We start from the raw sequence: 18,371 nt of genomic DNA on the forward strand, positions 1-18,371 counted from the left end.
ACGAACATAGGAATCATTAACCATAAACATGTGGTAATAGTACGCGAGTCGATACATAGGGTAGATCGGATGTTTATCACATACTGTTTGAAAATTGCTAGAGAACTAACATACGTATATTTACCTATAATTTTTGTTCACACTGCTCTGTCTCTCTGTAGAATTGTAAAAGTACCAGTAGAGACGTCTGTGAAGTTGTCCCGCCCACCTAACGAATTTTTCTTTTTTTTTATCTATATCGTTAGTTTACATTAGTTTTGTTAAAATTATCGTTAGTTTTGCAAAAATAACGATTTTATTCGAGAAATAAAAGATCCCGCCAAATGTAAACCTTAACAGCACATTTACATAACAATCATACGTAAGAAGTATATAAGGCACATACTGGACACATTCTCATGTACTGTACCTGAGGGAACATGATAGGCATATGCCTGCTGTGAAATTGTTTACATTTGGCGAGAACTTTTATTTCTCGAATAAAATCGTTATTTTTGCAAAACAAACGTTAATTTTAACAAAACTAACGTAAACTAATGATAAACTAAGGATATGAGTTGGAAGTTTGAGAATTCAATATGAGCGGTCTAATTCTCAGTTGGCGGGAAACTTTATTTCTCGAATAAAATCGTTATTTTTGCGAAACTAACGATAGTTTTAGCAAAACTAACGTAAACTACCGATAAACTAACGATGTGAGTTGTAATTTTATGAGAATTCAATATGGGCGGGCTAATTCACAGTTGGCGGGAAACTTTATTTCTCGAATAAAATCGTTATTTTTGCGAAACTAACGATAGTTTTAGCAAAACTAACGATAAACTAACGATGTGATATGAAAAACTTTTGAAATTCGTTTGTGGGCGGGGAACCGTGAAGTTGGCCTGCCCATTTATTTCTCGAATAAAATCGTTATTTTTGCAAAACTAACGATAGTTTTAGTAAAACTAACGTAAACTAACGATAAACTAACGATGTGAGTTGTAATTTTATGAGAATTCAATATGGGCGGGCTAATTCACAGTTCGGTTGAAACTTTATTTCTTGAATAAAATCGTTATTTTTGCGAAACTAACGATAGTTTTAGCAAAACTAACGTAAACTAACGATAAACTAACGATATGAATTGGAATTTTATGAGAATTCAATATGGGCGGGCTAATTCACAGTTGGCGGGAAACTTTATTTCTCGAATAAAATCGTTATTTTTGCGAAACTAATGATAGGTTTAGCAAAACTAACGTAAACTAACGATGTGATATAAAAAACTTTTGAAATTCGTTTGTGGGCGGGGAACCGTGAAGTTGGACTGCCCATTTATTTCTCGAATAAAATCGTTATTTTTGCAAAACTAACGATAATTTTAGCAAAACTAACGTAAACTAACGATAAACTAACGATGTAGATAAGAACGTCACAGACGTCCCAGACGTCCCAGGTCCAGTAGAGGGCACCAGTGAACTGTTGTGTCCATCAGCCGAGGGAAACGTGCTCTGTGAGCGTCATTATCTGCGAAAAAAAAAGAAAGAAAAGAAAAGAAAACTATGGTATTGTTTGAAAAAGTTGTATGTAAGACATACAGTCAAACAGTGGTTATTTCGTAATTCCCTGGGAATCTAGGGTGAAACTAGTACTGCGAAAATACTGATAATCCACTTATGATCGGATGAACCCGGGGGTTGAGGATGATCGGATATATGCCGCGGCAAAACCTTGTAGGCTTGTAGCTCGAAGGGGATTTTCTCCCCGATCCAAATTCTGAAATCATCACGCAATCAAATATGGTACGGTAGAAGCTAATGTCAGTGTAACACTGTTATCGAGGAATACCCTTTTGGATGATTTCAGGAAGAGTTGGATTCAATGACTATGATCATGGAGAAGATGCTGAACAATTTAAGGCATTCAAAGTGTTACAGGGGTTGCATATGTGAAGGAAGTATCAAAGAGTGTGATTGCCAATTTCAAAAAGCCATTGTTACAAGAGGAAAAGATGTGCATGTGCATAGTGGGAGGTCATAGAAATTGTACCATAGTGCTACATGACTGGCTGCATTACTACAGTGCTATTTCTGCCCGGTGTAGAATTTACACTAATACATAGCATTTCATTGTTTTCACTACTTGAACTATTTTTTCCAAAACATTTGTGCTCATATGACCGATGAACTCGTCACATATTGTTGACTTGTTAAATTGTTGAAAGCAAGTTCGAAACAAATTTAAAGTACTTTTAATTTGATTCTTTATCAAAATATTATAATTACAGATAATTTAGGGCGCTTATCATGAAAAAACGTTACGTTTCTATAGGATGAGACATTCTCTGAACATTCTCAAACGGGTCTCGAAATTATATAGGAGTCATGCCATTAAAAAAAAAAAAAAAAAAAAAAAAAACCTTTTGAGGTGAAATGTTTTGTTAACTTTTAAAAAGTCTTTGAGGCCCTCTTGATCGCGGTTCCAACTGTTCTGTCCTTAATACGGGCTTGTTAATAAATACGGTTTAAATATTATATCTCATCCTTCGTGAACTTTCGTGACGCGGATGGGTTCTAATGAAATGGGATGAAATTATGAAAAGGGGAAGTGGAATATTGTACATAAATTTACAAAGTGAAACACGCCGAGAAAAACTGTATTTCTCACCTCGTCTTATGCGTAACATTAGGCGACTGTACTACTTTTTTCTCTCAAAGTCTTGGATGCCATTTTAAAGATTTATATAAAATGATTCTCTGCCATATTCCACTAATATTCATGCCCAATTTATACTTGATAGAGATCTGCAAATAATGTAAATGTGTTTTGAGTATATGGATTGACATAGCACGTTCATTAAATGCTTTTTATGAGCTTTAATACGATAATTGAGCTGATTACATTCAGTATTCAATTGAATTGCCATTTTTTTGTTGCTACCATTTGATGAATGATGTTATCACATAACTAGGGTTGCTTGTTAACAGGCTTTTACAGATAATATCGTGCTTAATGTGATGTAAAAGAGCAGCTACTGGATCATTCATATTGCATCGATTATAAAACATCGTTCTTCTTCTCATGAAAATATAATGGCAATCGTTCCGTTCGAATGAGTTCGAATATGAATACTGGGTATTCATTGCTTTCATTTGTTTAAGTTTTAACAATAAAATATCGATTTCCTTAAAACTGTGAAACGGTATTAGCTTTAAACATGAAAAATATCCAAAGATGAGGTGTTCCAATCGATAGATCGTAGCTATCAGTATATATGCATAAATGAAAATCCTAATATTAGTTATTGATTAAATAAAAAAATGTTCTTTTTGGTAAACCTAGAAACTTTGGTGGAGTTCGATGACCACATCGCTCTCATCAAATATTTCCTTATAACACTACCTGACGATAGTACATGGCCTAACACGTGAAGTCGCAACAAAAACATCCCCTGTGGCCAAAATGTATTTTCTTCATTTCTGGTTTCTGTGTGTCGCTCTAAGTAGTAATTCTATCATTTTAGGTAACTCTGTAGTATCGGTATTAAGTACAGTGGCGTATTTAGGGGAGAGGGGCTTCCGGGCTTAAGCCCCCCCCCCGAAATCTTACTTACTATAATAAAGTATATGAAATATCTTGCAAAATTTTCACATTTTCAGGCAAAGCCCCCCTCCGAAAGTTAGGAAAGCCCTCCCCGAAACAAAATCGTAAATACGACACTGACTAAGTAATACAGATAATTTTTGTGATTTTGCGTTAGTCTCATGCAAATTTTAGCCGATTATATCCGGATTTTACCGGTAAAACGCGATCGCATAAACTCGTAACTAGTTTTGGATAGCAGCAACTTCTGCACGCTTTGTTGTACACTTACTCTACGTTATTGTTGTCACGCCTTAGTTTTGTGTGACTTGAGTAATATATTAGACTTCTGGACAATGTAGAAAGCACGATCTATGTTTGCCATTTTGGCTAGAGCCATGTGAGACCACGTTGGACTCAATTCCATAGGCTAAGGCTGTTTCTCGTACTACCAGACCGACTAATATACGCTGCAATAGGTTTTAATGTGAAGAGTGAGATCCGTAAGTCACCACAGGCTATAGGCTAACAAGAGGTTGTGTGAGACCAACCTGGCACCACGTGGACGTAAGGAATTATTTTATGTGAGGCTAACGTGGTCTCACGCGCCAGTTAACCTGCTAACTAATGACATATAGCCAAACTATTATGATTCTTAAGCTAATTTTTATTTAACTATAACATTGTCAGAAGATGATAAATACAGGGTGGCCCAAAAGTAGGTATAAGATCCCGTACTGATCAACTCATTACTTTTTATATCATTTCTTATTGTTATCCATCAGGTAGACCTAGTTTCTTTATTATTTGTTTCTAATGTCTTTTTACTTATACCATAAGCTCGGAACAGCCGAAGCAAATAAACCCATAAACTAAAATGTTATAATTGATGAATGCAGGGATGTATATCTACTTTTGAGCCACCCTGTGTGTCAATCAATATATTACGTAAATGTCAATAAAATGACATGGTTGAGGGTAAATTCTTATGCGTAGTTATCGAGAAAATGGAGAAAAACTAATTTTTATGGCATTAAAACCATGTAAAAGTGTTCGTTCTCTGTTCATAAGAGATCGCTAATAGATATGTAATAGATATGTAAAGATAATGTAATGGATTTATGTAATAGATATGTAAAGAAATCTTTATTAAATAGCAGATTGTACACTTCTCCAATTTATAAATGCGCAAGTAAAATTTTCTTAGTCCCTTAAAGTTGTAAGCTTAGCAACAACGCATTCTGAGTGAGAGGAGGGGAAGGAATGAAACAAGAAAAAGACTTAACATAGCTCACACTTTGCTGTTTGAAAAGCTCACAGTTTACTGTTTGAAATTTCAGTTCCTCTTTTGTTGCTTCTTATAAGCATACTTCTAGTACAAACCAGTACCTTAGCATTAATGCAGCAAACTTTTTTAAAAAGAAAAAAATACACACTTCTCGACGAAAAACAAAGATGTTATAAAAACAAGGGTAGTAAAGGAGTTCATTATCCATCAACACAATTGAGGGAGCGTTCTCTAGTTGTTGCGATAGCCATTCGTGTTAAGTAGTCTATTTTTTTTTTTTTTTTTGCGTTGATACAATACTTTCTAACCTGGTTCGAATCCCTCTCGATACATTTATTATTATTTTTTGTCATATTTTAGTCATTCTTGCCATACATTTTTATGGTATATGTATCACATGGAGACGATGGGCAACTTTCTAATTTAACCAAAAATTAGGTGTACAGGCGTAGAACCTTTTCTATATATCCCAATGTGAGTTCCCCTTAGTGCAAATAACTTCTTGCATCGATCCATAAAGTTTTCGTAAACTGTACCGGAGATCTAGTGTTCAGGAAATCAGTATCAGATCTAATACCTCCTTCATCACCAGTGTTGCCACAGACCAAGCTCTGGAGTGGGCTGAAAAATAGTACCAAATTGAAAGAAAAAGGGCTGAATTCGTAATCCTATACCAGTGTAGTACATGGCTCTATAACACGAAACTAAAAGAGGTAAAGTTATAGAACACCCGCCCCCTCTTCCAAGAGTTCAAATAAAGAAAGTATTCTTTTTTAAAATTACTTTTTCAAAATATCCAAGAGGATCCCGAACAACCGTGGAATAGATGAAACTTTTTCCGATGGTAGAAAGTATAACAGAGGCTGCAAATTAAAGGGGAAAACAATTATCATCTTCGGTATGTATTGTAAGGAAACCAAACGTGCCTCTATTTTAAAGTGACCAATACACCAAAATCATGTTATGGCCATATATGAAAAAAATACATAAAAGTAGGAACAAATCAATCATCGAGTTTGTGTGTAAACAGTACGCTATGATAAAATATTAAAATATAAATTATTGCACTTATTCTCTCTTATTTCACGACGAAAGGAGGGTAATAGAATGTAAGAAGAATATAAGGTAAGTAAATTGACATTTTTAAAAATATGTAAAACCGTTCCAGGGTCCTAGAACCTTCCCTGAAAGACATCACAAGGAAGAGATGTAGGAAGAGTCTTACTGACATTTTTGAAAATGTGACAAGCATTTGTTAAATGGTGCTGAACTGGGTAGAATTGTACCAACTTTTCCACAAAAGGGGCTGAAAATGCCAGCGTGGTACCAACGGGCCGTTGAATGACAAAAAGGGCTGAATTTGGTACAATTGTACCAAGTGTGGCAACAGTGTTCATCACTACCAGAACGCAATTCACATTATTATTATTATTATTATTATTATTATTATTATTATTATTATTATTATTATTATTATTATTATTATTATTATTATTATTATTATTGTCATTTGGGACAATACCGACACTCTAAGGACATTAACGCTACTACAAGATTCCAATGAATTATTAAAGAAACGAATTATAGTCCATGATTAAGTCAGCTAGTTGACAGATACAATACATGTTACACAAAAGCAATGTGTAGCTGTGGAGGTACAATTGAAATGAACGATGAAGAAGTGTCGGTCTTCCTCAACTCTATGGGGAAGACCGACTGGTTGTTGGGGTAATACCGACATCAACATTAAAACCTTAGGTACTATGATAGTGTCACTAATAATTCCACAACGCACATTACTGTTCGTAAAGTAGTTCATGGACTTTAAACAAACACGGGAATCTATAAGTTTAGGAATGTAGAATACCTTTATTTACAGCTCCGGAAAATATTAAAAGATGTCACTGAGTTACAAATGAGGGAAAGAATAATAACAAAATTCGTTCAGTTATAAGGAATATATGAAACAGAAATTTCTTTTAAAAAATAATGTATTAAATGTGAGTTAGTGCAGAGAGCAGAAAGATTCTGTACTTCATGATAAAGTACTATTTGTTAATTAATGTTAATCATATGTTGCCAAAAGTGCGGTTATAGATTAAAATATTAGTGTTAGCTTTCATGTACAGGAACAAACATTGTAATCATATTTGCCTGAGATCTCACATTGTTGACACACTAAGAAGGGATCGTCTGGATGAAGAACATAGTCCTCGTTAAACTGATGAAAATATTTAGTACATTGAACTCAATCAGCGGAATTCTTTTTTCCGTAAACTAACCTCGGCACATAACACAATCATTTTTTTTTTTTTTTTGAGTTTTCTCATTTTTGTTACTGTATTTTGCAACATTTTTGCGTCTGTACATTCTTTTATGTGTCACTACCTTTTTATTTTTCTATCTTACTATTTTTTTGTGCAGATGTTAAAAGTTTGGCACTATTGTCTTTCGCTTTACAGTAGCACATCTCATTTTCTTGGATGAACCCATACTCGTCTAATATAATTAACTATTCTTCTAGTGCGTGTTCATCTTCTTCAGTAAATGTATGTTCACCAAAATGTTTCTTGCAGTTAACTTTCAATAACCTGTAACGTAATGTATTCGAAGGACTTGAAAAGCTCTTGAAGCAGTAGCAAGTAGCATTGCATTTTTTACTTCCTCTATGGCTACTGACATTTTGTTCAAATTCCAGGAGCATCTCATGCAATCGAAAAGGGATGCAGATATTGTATTTTCTATATGTAAATACTAATGTAGTATTTTTGATTGAAGGGTAAGGGGAAAAAAGAAGGAATGTCACAAAATTGTATTTTCGAGAAAACCGCGCACTAAATGAATAGGGTTAGTCAAATTTTTTGTCCCTTCCCTTGGACATTTCAACATCTACGCATGCATGGCATATGCAGTTAAATATCTAGTGAAAATCTAAGAACAGAGTTTTAAAAAAATACATGTATATATTTTATAAAAGACGTGAAAAATTTTACTCTAATGTTAAAGGAAAAGAAGACTGAAATTGCAAATATCATTTTTGTATCTTATTTTGTGGCAATTTAAAAATGTGAATATTAGGTGATGGGAATCTAAATGTAACAAAAGAATTTTTGTCTCGGGCGATCACGTATCCTCTCGTGTCATTTAAAAGCATTAAGAGAAAAAGCAAAGTAATTATAGTGGACCTCAGGGTCCAGAATGATGCATTTTTTTCTAATATAAAAGGTACACGAGAGGACAGTGGGAGGAGATTCACATTAGGACTCAGAACAAAACCTTCCAATAATCGTAACTCGAAGAATGGGTGGACGACGGAGAACTGGACTCAAATCCTGTCTAATGTAAGTTGTATTTTTCATTCATAAAACGCCGTTATTTTGGTAACCCAAGTTTTTAGTTTTGGTTTCCTGTGATAAGCCTCAGAATTAATGGCTATCCCTTTCTATATGTAATCATTAGATTGATTTTTGTAATTATCTGTAAATAAAACATTGCATTTTGGCAAAGGGAAATTAGAAACACTTGTCTTTTGTTTTGAATACCATCCAATGACTTACTAAGTTAATGACAGGTGGTAACACTCATCCTCTCAATAAAATATAACCGTTATATTACTGCAATATTTAAACAAATAGTACCAAAAGTCATCAACGGATAGGGCAAAGCACCTGTTAAAGTATACACATGGATATTCCCTGTTTTCTTCCCCTTACCCTCCTGTTACTAAAAATCACAACGAAAGAGGGAAAAGCATCTGTCGAAATTACCCCGAATGTACCAGGTTATCATAAAATAAGTATCGCTGTTCAGAGAATTCTGGAGACGTAACCACTTGACAGAATGCAACCAAACCTGGTGGGAGCACATTTGGGAACATGCAGAAGCGACTGGTGTAGAAAATAAAATTAGTTCCAATTTTCACCACCAGAGGTAATTGTAGCGCTGCACAACATCAGGTAAGTGCAACGTGGAAAAAACTACACTAGTGATGCTAAATCATAAGAAAGGATGTAATTACTTCTCGTGTGGGTTTCGTGGCATTGATTACCAATGTCATTAATACCCCGTGGTCTGTGGAGGAGCTGAAGCGGCCCTTTAAAATTCTTGGATATCTTACAAAAATGAAGTTAAATGATAGTCTTTCCTATGCACATAAAATGCAATCTCCTCCAAAATTCCAGGAAAAGATTAGTGTCAAATCTCTCCTTCAGAGGCTATTGTGTTTCTGTTGAGTGTTGAGAGTCAGTAGTAATCGCCCCACTTGAGGCAAATTTTTCCGCCCCCTGGAGCGTGGCGCCCGCCGCCAAAATTTTGCGCCCCGGGCGCCCGGCGCCCAATTTTTGGGGTTACATGTTATGACGTCATAGGGTCACGTGATGTTAGGCCATGCCTTTTTTGGGTTACGTGATGTTAGGCCACGCCTTTATGGGTTACGTGGTGTTAGGCCACGTCTTTATGGGGTAGTTTTACCGAGGGGGGTTGATTTTGTTTTCTTTTACGGCATAAAATTTTTGGAGATCGTTACTTTTTAATGGAATATAGGTGTATGTATAGTTTACTTTGCGGTATATAATTTCAATTTAGCGCCCCTAGGCCACACCCCCGTTCGCCTTTATGGGGTAGGTTGTTGATTTTGTTCCCTTTACGGTATAAAATTTGGAGATTGTTACCTTATGATGGAGTACAGGTGTATGTATAGCTTATTTTGTGTTACTTGATTTTAACTTTTGCGCCCCTGGAGTGTGACGCCGCTGAAATTTTGCGCCCCGGCCCCTTTAGTTTACATAGTTTACGATCCGCCTTTATGGGGCAGTTTCACGTATGAGTTTATTTGTTTCTTTTTATGGTTATAAATTTGAAGAATGTTATTTCCTTTTTTACCATATAGGATGTATATATATATATATATATATATATATAGCTTACCTTATTTTTGTTCCCTTTGATACACCCATGCGCACACCTTAGCATTACGTCATGGGGTCACGTGGTGTTAGGCTTTATGGGTAGACCTACCGAAGGGGTGCAGGGGTACATAGGACCCCCCCTTAAATTTTGGAAATTGCCAAATCTAAAAATTTGGTATGGTAGCCTAGGACCACAGTATGTACCTCTACTAGTATTGGGTGTCTATGTCGTTCCCTTTCATGGGTAAAAAATTGCCAAAAAATTCAAATTTCGGGTTTTTTTTGACCTAATTTATCCTCTTGGATGAGGTGTTATTATCCCCCCTTTGATGAGGTGTTATTACCCTATATGGATATATGTGCATACACAGGGTCAATTACTTTTCATAAAACATGGGTATATTTGTGCACCCCTTTAAAATTTTGGGAGGAGTACCTTGGCCCACCCCTTAAATTTTGGAAATCGTCCAATTTAAACATTTGGTATAATAGTATAAAACCCTAATATAGATCACTATAAATTTGGGTGGTCTACCTCGTTCCCTTTTAGGGGTATAAAATTGCCAAAATATAAACGTAAGCAATACGTTGTATCACGTGTTTGGTTTTTTGACCTAATTTATTCCAATGGATGAGGTCCTATTACCTTATATGGTTATGTGGTCATGTATAGGGGTCCATCCCCTATTATGAAACATAGGTACATTTGTGCACCCCTTGATTTTTTTTTTTGGGAATGATACTTTGGCCCACCCCTTAAGTTTTAGAAATTGCCAAATTTAAACATTTGGTATCATAGTACTGGACCCTAATATATATTACTATAAATTTGGGTGGTCCACCTCGTTCCCTTTTAGGGGCCATTTTGTTCCGCTTTAGGGGTGAACATGGATACAGTGGTCCACCTCGTTCCCTTTTAGGGGGCATTTTTGTTCCGCTTTAGGGGTGAACATGGATACCTTGGAATCGTCCCGAGTTTGATTCTTGGAAATGTTGAATTTAACGTCCCCGCGAAAACGATGAGAAATGATAGGACGAAACATGAACTTACTTGACTGAGGATTGAAGCAGGGACCTCATACAGTAGAGGCAAACGCTGAGCCATCGTACACGTGTGTTGATTACTATGCAATGGTCCCGAGTTTGATTCTTGGTGCTAGTGTTAGAAAAATTTAACGTCCCACTTGAAACGATGATGAGAAATGAGAAAACATCATAAACTTACTTGCTTGCGGATTGAAGCTGAGACCTCACACATCAGAAAAAAAACGCTGAGCCACCATGCCAACTTCAGTGCGAGCAGTTTTGCGTATGAAAAAGAACATGATCAGATTATGTTACATTACACATTTCTGCTCGTTGTTAAGCATAGAAGTTTGTTATTGTGAAATTGCAGCATGTGCTTTTACGAAGAGTACTACATCAGCATTTTTCTCAGCTGACGGACTTTTAAAGCTCAACTTTACATTTATGTCAAAGACAGTTTCGTAACATATCGATGAGTGTTACATTTTTTCAATCAAGTTTAAGGAAAATGAATCACATTTTAGATGTGGTAATTTTAATGTCGTATTAAACTAACGAGTCAACGGTATGATGTCATGATCAAAATTGCGATACTAGATGTCGTAACGATTGATGTGTAAGGAGAAAAACGTGAATAATGTCACAACCAATCAGATTGTTTCTTACATCACGTTTCGGCTCATGATACATGATGAAAGCTGTGTTTTCATTGGTTCTCCGTGATGTCATTGATTCATTTCCTCGTTTCTGATTGGCTGATAGTGTTGTCACTTTATAGTTGAACACGTTTCAGATCTAAATAAAATTCTTAATTTCATTTTCAAATCCTACTTCCACGAAGATCTTGAATGAACGTAGGTGTACCTCTAGTGACAGCGTGACTTTACTCCGTTCCTTGAATTTGAGGTAAGTATCAACCGCGTTTTCTTAATATCAATGGAGTGTTTTTGCATGAGGATAACATTGTTATCACTGTTTTTATTTAACATGAAATATTTAGCAAATGGAAGAATAACCCTCACTTACTTTACCGGGGATCGAATTAGGAATCCCACACATTAGAAGTAAGCACGAGAAATGATATGATTTATTGATTTTGGTTTAGCGTCCCTTCAGTAGTGAGGCTAGGAATACAGCTTAATGTTGAATTTGAGCGCATACTGGGTGTTGAACCCGGGCCACATCCCACACATTAGAAGTAAGCACGAGAAATTTGTTGATTTTGGTTTAGCGTCCCTTCAGTAGTGGGGGCTAGGAATACAGCTTAATGTTGAATCTGAGCGCATACTGGGTGTTGAACCCGGGCCAGAGGTGCGTAACGCTAACCACTTGGCTCAGTTTCTGAAAGTTACGATTAACGTAAACAAAGAAACTACGCACGATTTTGTTCCCTACAACGTGAGACGTGGACCTACAATTTAATGTGGGATCTGATCTCCCGCCGAGAAACGAATTCGAGTCTTTCTTGCCTTAGCTCGAGAAAACCAAGCGCATGAGATTTTGTTTTCGTTTCATGTTCGTCATACGTTTTAAAGTTCAGTGTCAGAGGAAAAATGCTTACTACAATGATTCTCTTAGCACGCTTAGAAAAACAATTTCATTCATTCTTTTTATCACTACAGAAAGTTAGGTCAGTTACATGTTGGTCCCGGGTTTGATTTCCAGTATGACGACAATAAAAATTTTTAACAGTAAAACTATTTGAGATATGATAATTCTTTTAGGATTGATCGTGTAGTCATTTTGATACAGTTAAACATGTTAGCGATTTTCTGAATTCAATTTTAATTCGTGCTTTTTTTTCGTTTTAGATATTTGTTTTCTTTGCCTATTCCTTTTTTGCTTACCTTACCTTTTTCCTATTGGAATATGGCTACTTCTGTCTTTACTGTCTTGCGAGAAATCAATAGACATTATCGGCGTTTTAATCTCGAAGGACGAATGCTGGAAATTCAAATTAATGCTCCGACTAGTGACACCGATATTGTTGAATGGGTTCAGACTTCTTTTCAACAGATGTTGGATTACTTATTGGAAAATGTCGACGAATTATCGATGGTTGGATTATCGATTTTATCTCACGATGAGAAGAACAAACCGTTTTATTTATCTTTTCGGCGTGCAAGTAATCTGACACTGGAGACTTTATGGGCTTCCTTTGATCGCATTCTTCAAAGTAACGATAGTTTTCTCATGAACGAACCGTTCATTGTACATTTTCATCATGTGGATGTGCCCCGTGGATTTGGATTAGTGCGTCGAGGTCTTTTATCAAACGACGAATTATTAAAATGCAAGAAAGGCATTCTACGAGTAAAAAACACCGACAAGAATTGCTTGGCTTATGCAATTGTGATTGCTATTGGCCTAAAGAAATATAAAGATACAAATCAGAAACTGTACAATCAATATCGCAAACAGCTCAAGTTTGTTGTTATTCCAGACGTACATGAACTTTTGTCTCGATCCTCAGTGAATTTAGATCATGGGGGATCTGTGGAAGAATTGCGACAATTGCAACGTTACTTGACAAATTATAAACTTACCGTATACACCAGCTTTTCCGGAGAAGATATTCTGTATGAAGGGCCTGGTGGCGAAGACAAAATTCCAATCAATTTAATGTGCATCAATTCTCATTATGACATCATCACGTCATTAACGTCGGTTTTTTCTACTAAGTACTATTGTGCTGCATGCCATAAAAAATATGATCATCGTATTGCACACGTCAAGAACTGTTCGGCCATGTGTGAGAAATGTTTGCAGAAACCGCCATGCACTAAGACCAATACGGAGAAGCAGTGCCTAGAATGCAATCGTGAATTTTATGGTGAAACATGCTATACAAATCATCTAACTGTACCATATCATAAGGGCCAACCAATATGCAAGATGGTGAAACAGTGTTCCAAATGTCTACGCATTTATTCGTTTGTCCATACAGGGGAAAGACAACATCATTGTACTGATTATTTTTGTAATGTGTGCCATAAACACGTTACGTCTACCCATCAATGCTACATGAAGCCTGATACGACTCAATTAAAACCTGGAGTTCCATCAGTGTTACATGCCAAGAAAGCTATGATTGTCTTCTATGATATCGAAGCAACACAGGATACTTTCTTCGATGAAGACACGTTCATTCATAAGCCCAATTTACTGGTGGCCCAACAAGTATGTTACAACTGTGTTCAAGATGAGGATATACATCATCCGTGTGAAGTTTGTGGACAGCGGGAACATATTTTTCAAGATGATCCGATCAATGCCTTTCTTGCGTATTTACGTCAACCACGACCCAACATCAAACTTATTGTATCTTTGGCACATAACTGTAAGGGATATGATGGTCATTTTATTCTTAAATCTTTAGTGGAAGAACATGAATTGAAACCTACTTTGATCTTGAACGGAGCAAAAATTTTAAGCATGAAAGTGAATCACTTATCGTTTATTGACTCCTTAAATTTCATGCCAATGGCTTTAAGTAAATTATCCCAGGCATTTCATTTACCAGCGACCAAAGGATATTTTCCACACTTTTTTAATACTGCTGCAAATCAAGCGTATGTGGGAAAATTACCGGACATCCATTATTATGGTGCAGATGAAATGAAAGTGGATGAACGAGAAAAATTCATGACATGGTATAACGAACACCAGAACGATACGTTTATTTTCCAAGAAGAATTGGTGAACTATTGTGTCCAGGACGTCAACGTACTTCGATTGGCTTGTATATCTTTCATGACCACTTTTGAACAAGAAACTCACGTCAATCCTTTCCTGGAGGCTATCACTTTGGCGAGTGCGTGCAATTTAGTATTTCGACGAAATTTCTTAAAACCCAATACTATTAGCATTCTTCCTGCACGAGGATACCGTCACAGAAACAATCAGTCACGGATTGCTTTGCAGTGGCTTGCCTACATGGAAGAAAAAGAGGGTCATTCAATTCTGCACGCTGCGAGAGGAAAAGAAGTTTATGTTGCTGGTTTTCATCTGGACGGTTACTACAAAGATCCCGACACTAAAGAGGAACACGTGTATGAATTTGAAGGCTGTAGATTCCATGGATGTCCTCTATGTGTCCCTACAGGCCGTGATCAGCCCATTTATGAGAACTCCGAAGAAACGATGAACTATCGCTACGAGAGAACACAGCGTAAAATGAAATTATTACGATCCATGGGATATAAAGTACATGAAATGTGGGAATGTGAATTTCGTCAAGTGTTAAAATCCAATCCAGCATTGGCCTCTTCTTTAAGCACACATCCTTATACTAATAAGACACCATTAAATCCAAGAGACAGCTTCTATGGTGGCCGCGTTAATGCCAGTAAATTGTACCACGTCGCAAATGAAAATGAAGGCGAAGAAATAAAATTCTTGGATATCGTCTCCCTGTATCCTTATGTGAATAAATGTGGACGGTATCCAATAGGGCATCCACGAATATATCTACAGGGAGATCCAGAAATGCCCGACATTCAAGATGTCAACGGATTAGTCAAGTTGAAGATTTTGCCTAGCAGAAATGTGTTTCATCCAGTGCTGCCATTTCGTTCAAATAAGAAGTTGTTGTTTCCACTTTGTGCTGCCTGTGCCACAGCATTAAATCAAGATTCTGAATGTACACATTCGGACAGTGAACGAAGTCTAACAGGAACGTGGGTGTCCTATGAAATTCAAAAAGCCATTGAACTTGGGTATCAAGTCATTGAAATTTACGAAATTTGGGATTACGACATCACCGTATATGATCCAGAAACCAAGACTGGCGGATTATTCAGCGAATACATTAACACATTTTTGAAATCTAAGCTGGAAGCTTCTGGTTGGCCTGCCAATTGCGTCACCGAAGAAGAAAAGCAGCAGTATATTCAAATGGTACAACAACGTGAAGGCATAACTTTGGATGCAGCAAATATAATGACAAATTCAGCACGTCGTAGTCTTGCAAAACTCTGTTTGAATGCCTTCTGGGGACGACTCGCTATAAGAGACAATTTCAGCCAAACGACCATCATTAACGACCCCAAAGAACTGTATCAGAAATTAACTGCTCCAGATATAAAAGTCAACCAAATTTTACCTGTTAACGATTCGTTGTTATACCTTTATTGGCAGTATGAAGATGATGTTCCAGTACAAAATCACAATGCTAATGTTGTCCTTGGAGCATTTACAACGTGTCAAGCTCGTCTGGAACTCTACAAATATTTAGAACTGCTGCAAGAAAGAGTACTATATTTCGATACAGATTCCGTAATATTCACGCAGCGACCATCACAGCCCACAATAGAACCAGAAGTATTTCTTGGTTCAATGTCAAATGAACTGGAATCAATTGGACCAAAAGCATACATTAAAAAATTCGTGTCTGGTGGCCCAAAACAGTACGCCTTGGAAATCTACAACCCCGACACGAAATCAACCAGTTATGTATGCAAAATTCGTGGATTCACACTCAATTATACTGCAAGTCAAAAGTTAAATTTTAATAGTCTGGAGCAAATGATCATAAATCAATCGAGTGAAAAAATCTCCATTAGCACGCCGCACAAAATTTACAGAACCCACGATCATCATCTTGTCACAAAACCTGAAGAAAAGAAGTACAGTTTCAACTATAAAAAACGCCGATTAATACCAGACACATACGAGACATTGCCCTATGGGTATAAAAAAGCCAGAACAGAATAACAGCCATATTTTCCCCTAATCCCACCAACATCACCTCCCAAAGACGGGGCAAAGAATCAACGCAACACGGGACATGCTTCAACGAGGCCACAGCGGAAACAAAACTCAGATGACATCACCTTGCAGAAACCCGTGGAGAAAAAAAAAAGGAATTCAGGTACGTCACATTTGCGTTTCTTTTCTCACCTCACTCTCTCTTGATCAGTTAGTTCGATGTTAATAATCTGTTTTTCTTCTTTCACAGGAAACAAAATAAATATTACCATGTATATTCATATGTTTTATTTTCTCTTTACAGAATTTGTACCCGTCACGGACACGTCTTCCTTTGAAGAAAAAGAAATTCTGTATTCTATTTCACATGCTAAAATAAATGTACAAAAACATGATTCTGTGTTTTTATTTCACATCCTAAAATCAAATTCTTTTTCCTGTACTGCGATTTCAATTTATTTTTTCTGAATCAGTTTACCGATAAAATAAATCAATGTTTTGCGGAAAAAAAATCAAACTAAATTTTTGTTTCAGAAAATTTTTTGTGTACGAAAAAAAAACAGATTCAGAAAATTTTTGTGTATTTTAGGAAAAAAAATGTTTTCAGAAAAATTTTGTGTGTACGAAAACAAAATTCTGTTTCAGAAATTTTTTTTGTGTGTACAAAACAAAAAACTGTTTCAGAAAATTTTTTATGTACAAACAAAATTCTGTTTCAGAAAAAAATTTTATGTACAAACAAAATTCTGTTTCAGAAAAATTTTTGTGTGCAAAACAAAAATCAGTTTTCGTCACGAAACTGCTCCGACTAAATGAATCGATTCATTCTGATAGTGTTGGCAACACTGGAAAAATTTCGGTAAGTATCGCTCAGACCCTGAGTTACAGCGAACACAACTAGATTCGAACCAGCAACCTTAAATGTCTGATTCATCTCTAAATACAGCCAACTAAACAATAAGATTATGTGTATACGTCAATGCTTTGCACTGAGTCAACAAGGTTTTCTTCAAGGTCAAAAATCGCACACGAAGTAAAAAGATGACAACACAGATCTTCTATCTTTCTATATGAAACATAAACCTAGTATAAACTGCTCGCACTGAAATGTGTAATGTAACATAATCTGCTCGTCTTCTTTTCATACGCGAAACTGTTCGCACTGAATGGAGTACGGCGGCTCAGCGCTTCAATCCACAACGAAGTAAGTTCATGTTTCCCCCTATCATTTTTCATCATCGTTTCAAGGGGACGTTAAACTCAACATTTCTTAAACTAACACAAAAAAAGTCGAACTCGGGACCATGACATAGTAATCAACAAACTGAACTTCTCAATGGAGTACGGTGACTCAGCTCTTATTTCTGATGTGTGAGATCTCTGCTTCAATCCGCAAGCAAGTAAGTTTATGATGTTTTCTCATTTCTCATCATCGTTTCAAGTGGGACGTTAAATTTTTCTAACACTAGCACCAAGAATCAAACTCGGGACCATTGCATAGTAATCAACACACGTGTACGATGGCTCAGCGTTTGCCTCCACTGTATGAGGTCCCTGCTTCAATCCTCAGTCAAGTAAGTTCATGTTTCGTCCTATCATTTCTCATCGTTTTCGCGGGGACGTTAAATTCAACATTTCCAAGAATCAAACTCGGGACGATTCCAAGGTATCCATGTTCACCCCTAAAGCAGAACAAAAATGCCCCCTAAAAGGGAACGAGGTGGACCACTGTATCCATGTTCACCCCTAAAGCGGAACAAAATGGCCCCTAAAAGGGAACGAGGTGGACCACCCAAATTTATAGTAATATATATTAGGGTCCAGTACTATGATACCAAATGTTTAAATTTGGCAATTTCTAAAACTTAAGGGGTGGG

At 36.4% G+C, this 18,371-nt stretch overlaps 1 protein-coding gene and 1 long non-coding RNA gene across 2 annotated transcripts in view; both read left to right on the top strand.

Annotated features, from left to right (window-relative positions):
• Nucleotides 1-18,371, top strand: part of LOC145683426 (uncharacterized) — a 154,238-nt gene that overhangs the window by 21,941 nt on the left and 113,926 nt on the right. The gene's annotated exons all lie outside the window — the stretch shown is intronic.
• Nucleotides 11,483-16,889, top strand: LOC145683843 (uncharacterized). The gene is made up of 2 exons (XM_081755439.1): nucleotides 11,483-16,657; nucleotides 16,799-16,889. The coding sequence occupies exon 1, from the start codon at nucleotides 12,655-12,657 to the stop codon at nucleotides 16,498-16,500; it is 3,846 nt and encodes a 1,281-aa protein (XP_081611565.1). The 5' UTR covers nucleotides 11,483-12,654; the 3' UTR covers nucleotides 16,501-16,657; nucleotides 16,799-16,889.

Source organism: Thermobia domestica, chromosome 4 (assembly GCF_964235325.1).
Source record: "Thermobia domestica chromosome 4, izTheDome1.hap1.1, whole genome shotgun sequence".
NCBI classification, from domain to species: domain Eukaryota; kingdom Metazoa; phylum Arthropoda; class Insecta; order Zygentoma; family Lepismatidae; genus Thermobia; species Thermobia domestica.

Excerpts from the sequence above, each read along its gene's own strand:
- LOC145683843 (XM_081755439.1), top strand. The coding sequence starts at position 12,655 with ATGGCTACTTCTGTCTTTACTGTCTTGCGAGAAATCAATAGACATTAT.